The sequence below is a fragment of the Gavialis gangeticus genome, unplaced genomic scaffold (genome assembly GCF_001723915.1).
Source record: "Gavialis gangeticus isolate Ggan-Ray unplaced genomic scaffold, GavGan_comp1, whole genome shotgun sequence".
Classification (NCBI taxonomy): Eukaryota; Metazoa; Chordata; order Crocodylia; family Gavialidae; genus Gavialis; species Gavialis gangeticus.
Genome location: NW_017729004.1, coordinates 47,530,835 through 47,539,300, shown reverse-complemented (window position 1 = coordinate 47,539,300; position 8,466 = coordinate 47,530,835). Strand labels below are relative to the sequence as shown.

General features: G+C 41.8%; 1 protein-coding gene across 2 annotated transcripts in view; it reads left to right on the top strand.

Annotated features, from left to right (window-relative positions):
- The window catches only part of LOC109291349 (macrophage mannose receptor 1-like), a 121,818-nt gene that overhangs the window by 40,776 nt on the left and 72,576 nt on the right, over positions 1 to 8,466 (top strand). For both annotated transcript variants that reach the window (XM_019508330.1, XM_019508329.1), the window contains exons 8-9: positions 3,604 to 3,761; positions 6,483 to 6,596. In XM_019508330.1, coding sequence (XP_019363875.1) covers positions 3,604 to 3,761; positions 6,483 to 6,596 — 272 coding nt within the window. The remainder of the gene's footprint in view (positions 1 to 3,603; positions 3,762 to 6,482; positions 6,597 to 8,466) is intronic.

The following is an 8,466-nucleotide window of genomic DNA, read 5'->3' as shown; positions in this document are numbered from 1 at the left end:
CTGCTTAGGTCCCTTCTGACCCTACAAACTATGAAACTATGTTAAATGTGAAGGTCTATGGAAGATTTTATCAAAGTTTGGCTTCCCACAGAAATTTATCACCATCCTAAGACTCTTTCATGACCAGATGACTGCCCCCATCCTGTGCAGTGGCTCCACTATGGAGCCCTTTGCCATTTGAACTGTCATCAAGCAAGGCTGTGTGATTGCACCAGTTACATTTTCCATCTTTCTTGCAGTCATCAAGATGCTCATCTGTGACCGTCTGACCCATGGCATTGGCATCGAGTACAGGATGGATGGGAACCTTTTCAATCTCTCCCATCTCTGTGCTAAAACAAAAGTTACTTTGGCATTGTGGATCTTCAGTATGCTGAAAATTGTGTTGTTGTTGCACATGCAGAGGAAGACCTACAAACAGCCCTTAACTGCTTCTGTCAGTCATACCAGTGTCTGGGACTGACCCTTTACATTGGAAAAATAAAGGTGCTTCACCAGCCTGCTCCAGACCAATCAGCTTCCCTGGCAAATCTTCATTGATGGACAGGAGATGGAGAATGTTGAACAGTTTGCATACCTCAACAGCCATCTCTCAAAGAAGGCCAACATCAACGAGGAGATCCAGTATAGAATCCCATGTACCAGCTCTGACTTTGGAAGGCTGTATCATCATATGTTCAGCAATCGCAACATCAGACTTGAACAAAACTTCTACTGTATAAGGCTGTGGTAATCCCAACTCTTCCCTGTGGCTGTGAAGCTTGAGTGACCTACAGGGACCACCTGAAAAGCCTGGAACACCATAACCTGTGCTACCTCCAAAAGATTCTTGGCATAAAGTGAGAGGATCGTTGCACAAATGCCAGTGTCCTCACCAATGCGAACACCACCAGTATGGAAGCATTGATTATTCAACATCAGCTGCAGTAGACAAGGCACTGTGTGCACATGCCAAATGTACATTTACCAGAACAACTGCTATACTCCCAACTCAGTAAAGGACAAAGGACACACAGGGGCAGCGGAAATGCTTCAAGTATACCCTCAAGGCAAACATTAAGAAATGTGGTATTGACACCACAAAATTGGGAAGAACTAACCTGGGACAAGGCTACATGATGATGCCCTGTGAGAGAAGGCACATCTTTTTTTGTGGAAAACCATCTCGCCATGGAGGAAACAGAAAAACAACAGCAACAGAAGTAAAGGAAACAAGACCAAGAAATCCATGGTCTGATCCTCCCTTTAACCACAACCTGTGGCATTTGCCAGAGAGTCTGTGGCTCTAGGATTGGTGGTCTTAGTGATCAATTTACTCATTTACAGCCCTTTACTTGACCCATGGGAATGATCATCCTTGACTGTGAGGGATCACTGCCACTGCCAACCAGTGGATTCACTCTTTTCAAAGAGATGTAACTTGTATTTTGCTCTAAAGGCTGATAGACTGGTATATACCTTAGTCATTCGTAGTAGATTGTTCCACAGCCTAATGACTTCTGCTGAAGATCTCTGACTCTTGAAAGAGTCATTCTTGGTTTACCCATGTTTTCTTCATAGAGTAAAGTATTCTTGGATAATGTATAGAGACATGGTCCCCAAGTAAGCCAGGCCTGTCACATGCATGGCACTGTAATCCTTTCTCTGTTCTAACTGATGCTAGAGGTATATTTTTTAAATTAATCTAGAAGCTCGGTATATAATTGGATATAAAATTATTGTTTGTCCATTGCACTATTTTTCTGCTTTTTGTACCTTTTTACAATGCTACGTAGTAATATTCTTGGACAGCTGTATGGAGTGTTAAATTAGCATGTAATATTCTTGGACAACTGAATTTTATGGAGTGTTAAATTAGCATGTATGAAGATAAGAAATCCATGCTTGTGGAATTATGCATCAGCAATATGTTTTGATGAAGACCCATTGTCTATTGATACTGTTAAGGCCTTTGCTAATTTTTTTCATGTTGATTGTGGTCATTGGTTTTGAAGATGGTATAATTTTGGGAGTTTGGATATGGTGACCTTGAACCTTTAGAGGCTGACAGTGTAAGTGGATATTGGGAGAAAAAAAGAGAACACTATTGTGTCCTGTGATAAGGCAAAGAGAGAGTAAATAGTATTAGGGAAACATGTGAATGTTGCCTATTGTTTAGTGAAATATAAGGTCAAGAGCAATGGAAAATTATGGGTAAAAAGCAATATTTCTATCACTAGCAAAGGATATTTACAATGAGTGTATTACAACAGCTGTTTACATTCTGCCTGGATTGTATATTAATTGAAGGAAGGACTCTATGTACATCTTGGCAGTTGTATCCCATTTTTAGTGTTCCAAGCCAGAGGAAACACCTGCTGCTTTGAGCGTAGGCTTGGTGAAAGACCACACAAGGTCCATGGCAGTTCTTAGCAGCAAGGATGTACTGTAATACAGTGGCTGTTTAAATATCTATCACGTTATTGTCTCTCCAGGGGTGTATGCTTACTTCAGATTACAATTTTACCTTGCTATCCCTATAACTATAGCATTTAAATATATTTCTCAGTAATTATGATAAATGACAGATTATGCTGAGCAAAGTCTTAAAAATCAGTATTACTGGAGAATATCCTGTGACACTGATGGGTGTCCCTCTGGATAACTGAAACAAAATATATAATCTTTGATGTTTGGGAAATACTTTGGCAGTGCAACTAGATATCAAAGTCATTATGATGACATGCTGGAGTGGAAAATTTTAAGAACAAACCAACCAACAGAAAAAAAAATGCAGTTTCAGAGATGCCCATTTATCTGTATTATCTTTCTGAGGATAAAGTGCAGTATATTACACTGATGGTGAAACATACAGATGTTCTAATACCTTCTTTTTTCTCTTTAAATTTTCTTTCACCTCCCTGGACCTTCTATCACTGATAGCAGAGTAGCTGTCCATAAACAAATAAACCCTAAAAGCCAACTTGAATGTGAAATCATAAAACTCATACATAGACTGTATTGTTTTAACTTGGCCTCAACAAAGACTCTAGGTTCTTATCTCTCATATTTTGTATTGAAGGGTAGTAGCAGAAGAGAAGGAGAGTACACCGGGAACTGTCTGAGTCGTCAAAACTCTCTGAATCTTTTCTCAAGATTTGGAGAGCTTTGAATTGATTTGGACCTTTTAATTGGTCCCTTGATTCAGTTTGGATTCAGAGATTCAGCCACTGAATTGGGCTGTATCTCCTCTGAATCGAATCGCCACTTGAAGCTTTGCACAGCCCTACAGTATATCCTTTTGAAAAAAGGGCCCAGAAGCTATTAATTAAAATTTTCTGAATGGCTTTTTGTTTAGGCCACAGCAATTTACAGAATCTGATTCTGAGATCCAATTATTGTGGTTAGATTGTCTCGACCATTTAAAAGGGATAGCTTTTCCTGACGATAAGAGTGGACATGTGAGGAACAGCCACCATTGTTTATCTAACATGGAAACAACTTCCTGTGTCTGTTTTTTTTTAAACCCCCCTGACCGTAATGTCTAAACTCGAGAAAGGAGATGAGAGTTCATACTGTTAAAATGATTGTTGGCAAACTTGCTTTATTTTTTTTATGTTTTAGAGCCAAAGGATGAGCTGTGGATTGGACTGAATGACAATAAGGTTCAAATGTATTTTGAATGGAGTGATGGCAGTCCTGTGACATACACTAAATGGTTGCGTGGAGAACCAACCCATGCAAATAATAGGCAAGAAGATTGTGTTGTCATGAAAGGAAAGGTAAAGTTATAGCTGTCACAGTCTTCTCACATTAACTTTTTTATACCTTTTTTGCTCAGGAGAATGGGAGTTGGGAATATTACTGTATGAAGTAACTTTTGCTGATCCAAAGATTTGTAGATTTCATCTTTTGGAGGAACCTTAATCTCTTCAAAGCTGCTAGGACCAAAAAAGTAAGGGAGGTGGGTGGCTCAACGCAGGAGCACCCCCTACTGGCCCGCGTCACGTGGTGGAAACAGCAGAGGGATACGAATACCCAGCTGTGTTCCTGAGGTGGGATCTCTGCACCCACCACAGATCCTACCTCTTGGGCCTTTTGGTTAGCTATATTGCATGAATTTATTGTAAGAGCTTAATTGAATGTGCATTCTACATTTGTATATATGAGATAAAGGATTCATTGTCTTAACAAAAGCCTCTGTTGATTATGTAGGTGCCATCGTCAGATTGTTTTCAAAAGGATTGTTTACTGGCCCACACCTGAAAAAATGTGGTGTGGTTGATACAGTGATAGACATGGTCAGCATATAATAGCAGCTTAGATAAGGGTCTGATAAGAGTCAGTAATGAGACAGATGCCTGATGTTGGAAGAAAGTATTTTTCTAGAACTGTGATCATGTGAAAAAATGTACTCCTCTCCAATGGCATTTCTCAGCTATTTTATCAAGGAAAGGAAAGGGTGGTGGTGGGGAACCCCTTAGAACCCAATATGCTGAGCTCACTCAAAAATCTAGGCAGTTATTCTGGAGATTGTGGGAGCTTACCTTTCTCTGGAAAAAAAATTATCACATTTTGTAATTGTAGGTTGTGGCAGAGCACAGGTTGTGCTTGTCACTTTCCAGGGTTTGAACAAGCAGGAAGCAGCCTGCATGTAGGAGAAGAACCAGTCAAGCAGTTACATGGTAGTTAGGAGGTCGCCTGATTGGTGGAGATGTTGGGGAGCCTGGGTATAAGGCTAGGTCCTCAGACCAGGGCTGGCAGTTGCTGCAGGGAGCCAAAGGAATGACATTGTCCAGTGAGAAATATGCTGCTCCCAGAACAGTCTGAAGGACAGATTAGGGACTATGGAGGTGGAGGAGTTTCCTGGTCCTGCGGTATGACCTGAAACTGTACCTTGCTGGGGTTGGATGGTGTGGTGGAGCTGCCTGTGGCAGGGCAGTCTCCAGGAAATGCCATACCTGTGCCTCCCCAGTGAAATGTGAGTATGGGGTGCTGGAAAGCCTCAGCCTCTGCTGCCTTGCAGGTGACCTCGTGGAGGGGAAAGGCTAGGGGAACACACCCCAACAGATAAGCAAAGAGCCAAGGCCCACTGAGGAGGGCCTGATTTGGGGTCCAGGCCAAGAGAAGGCGGCCTGAGACAGGGCCCACTGAGTGAGGCCTGAGGTTTAGAGGGCATAAGGCCCCAATGCCCCAGTGAATGAGCAGCCTCCCACCCAGGAACAACTTTAGTTACAACAAAGGCATGGCAAGCAATCCAGGTGGGTGGGCCAATGTAATGACTGACCCCGGGACAGCCCCCTGTTACACAGATGCTGAGCTATTTGTTTAAATTTGGTCCATAAAAACAGGTTGAACAGCCACAGCTCCCATCATTCAGAGGAAACTGCTGTTTCTGCACCTCTCAGGATCAGGCCATACCTGATCACAACTGAAACAAGTCAGAAGTTGGATTGATCCTATCTGCACTCTTCTTGAGGTCTGCCTATTTAGCAAATGATTTATAAGGCCACATCACCAAAATTCAGGTTGTTTTGTCATTGACGTAAATGGATTGGGTTCCATTATTTGTTTTTATTTACACATGATCTAAAACAGCCCCTTTCCTTTAAAAATTAAAAATAGAAGCAACCAGTGGAAGCAAAGATAAATACAGCAGCTTCTGAAAAAGATTGGCCCATTTTAATTATTGCATTCAAGACAGATATTTCATAGCAAATTTTTTGAATATGGCTTTTTATACCATATTTTAACTTTGTTATGAACCATTTTATTTCTGACTTGGCATATTTTCTTCTTGTTTTCATTGTGGAGGAGAGTTTCCATTGCATATTTCTTTCTTTTAATGGCCTTTACTAGTGTTGACAAAATATAAATTGAAGAAATGAAATGCTTTTTGGTAACTAAGGGAATTGAGAACTTCCTTAAATGTAAGCGCTTCATAAGTAAGCATAAAAAATGAAGGTGATAATACACACCTAACTCTGTTATACTTGGAGCTGTACTTCTGCAAATTGCAATGCTTGCCAATAGGCTGGACATCTGGCTTGCATCTCTGGCCTTTTTAGCAGTAACCTGTTTCTTACATGTCTTTTACAGAAGCAGACTTCAGCAAGTATTAATTATGACAGGGAATTTCATGCATCAGGCATGGCAGATGACTGATACTGTTGAGTCCTTTCTGGATATTATTCTACTTCACCACTTTTCAAGATGGTATTTCAGTTGGAGGTTTGCCATAGGCTCATTGGCCCTTTTGAGCTCCCCACATGGGATGAAAGTGGTACTCCAAATGGATCTAACTTGTGGTGATCATTTAATGCAGGAGGAGGAAATAGGAAAACAGTTAAATTTAATGCAGAAGCTTTAAATAAATAATGGATCTAGGTTTTTCTTTCTGTATAACTACAACAAATAAATATTCATTAAATTAAACATCAAAGATCTAATGAGTAGAAATCCCCCTTAATTTCTATGCTTTTTCTCCTTCTGCCATTTTGCAGGATGGGTATTGGGCAGATCATGCATGTGAAAAAAAACTTGGATACATTTGTAAAAGGAAACCTTTGGGAGAAGCTCCAAAGGAAGAGGAGATTGTTGAAGAAGGCTGCCAGAGAGTAAGTACAAAATAAGTTATGGGAGTTGAATACACACAGCCTTATTGAAAGATCAAATGTAAACCCAGTTATTGTGGGTGGTAGAAGTGATTAACCAAAAATAGATCTGTATTGCCATTACTAGAGCCATATGGCCTTTTCAACGTCCGTGACTTGTGAAGGAAGTTGTGCTGTATCAAACAGATTGAGGTTCTAGCTTCCCTTTCATATTTGAGCCATGCTCCTGTTTGAATTCCCCAAACCTGTTGCCCTTGTAGCTAACCATTAGGCTTTCTGACCTGAAATTAAGCTATTTTAGGGGATTTAGCTGGCCTATCCAGAGTTTCTGTTGGTCCAACTGCTTCAGCAAGGGCTACCAGTGGTGGTGGAGCTTGGAATGGTGATATTTTTCTTTTGCCAGAGATCTAGATTTGCTATGAACATACTGTTGATATGAAAAAGAGGCTTTTTCCTTATGACTTAGTTCATTTCTATGGTTAACTGCAAATGTCTTTCTTGTGAATTGCTAAAATGAAGTACAGCATTCTCCATTTTAGAGCTGCTTATCTTCAGTCCTTATTACTGTGCCTGCTGGCTAAAACTCACTTTTTTCCTACTAGATCTAAAGGTGTACCTGTTTATTTGTGCTTGTACATTGTTGCCTCTGTGCTTAAGTGGTGGGAGGGGCTTGTATAATGAAAGGGGAGGCCTGAGACCTATTTCTGACCAAAGGAAAAGGTACATGGTTACTAAACCAAGTCTACTATGTCCCCCTTGAATAATGATACACTATTGAATATGTCCAGTACTTCAAATAAATAAATACATGAATAAATACTTCCATACTTCTTTGTTGTCTAGCTGTTTGGGAAGACAGAACCAATAATCATTTTCACAGTACCTATGTTCATCTTGTCTTTGGGGCTTGTACCATTGATGACTCTGTTGCTCTGTCTGGGGTTCTCTTTTCCCCAGTATCAGTCACTCTAGCTCAGGGGTGGGAAATTATCTCAGGCAGAGGGCAGCTTACCGAGTTTTGGCAAGCCATTGAGGGCCACAAGGATAGCCCCACCCCTTGACAGGTGCCCCCCCCTTGTCACTGTCTTGGGACCAGAAGTCCCACCTATAGCTGACCTTTGCCACTAGAAGTCCCTTCCCTTGCCCCCCCAAGAAGTACCCCTTTCAGCAAGGGTTGGAACAAGAAAAATACTAAATTATATTCTAAAAATCAAACATCTACTACAACATTCATTTAATTTGATTTCCAAAAATATTTTTGTCCTGATTTGCATGTTTTTGTGTTGTGCACATAGAGGTGCTTGTACAATAGCTTAAAATGAAGTCTTACTCTTGTATATTATGGAAGGGTGTGGGTGGATGGGTATCAGTTTGTGGGTGTGTGGTTATGTGGGGTGTAGGGGAGGGTGTGGGTGTGTGTGTGGATATGTGGTGTGGGTGGGTATGGGGTTTGTGGGGGCAAGTGAGTGTGTGTGGGGAGAGTTGTGGCATGTGTGAAGAGGGAGGATTTGTCCATAGCCAGTGCTCCTGCCAGCCTGGACTCCACGCTCCTGCTGCTCCTGTTTCTGTATTCCAGCTTATCTTGACTCCAGGGCTTCAGCGCAGCCCCATGCTCCTACTCACAGCCACTTCCCCCCATCTGCCACCACTGCCCTTCTGTTGCATCCCCAATTTCCCCCTCCCCCCACCCCAGCTCATCGCTCCAGCACCACGTTCCAGCTGCACAGCTGAGACGGCAGGACACAGAAGGAGCTGGACAGGCCTTGCCAGCACTGCACAGAGCCAACAGAGAATCTCAGGGGCCAGGTTGCCTCCTGCTGTTTCCTGCAACCCAGTGCTGCATCTGGGAACCACATGGTACCGGAGCAACTGG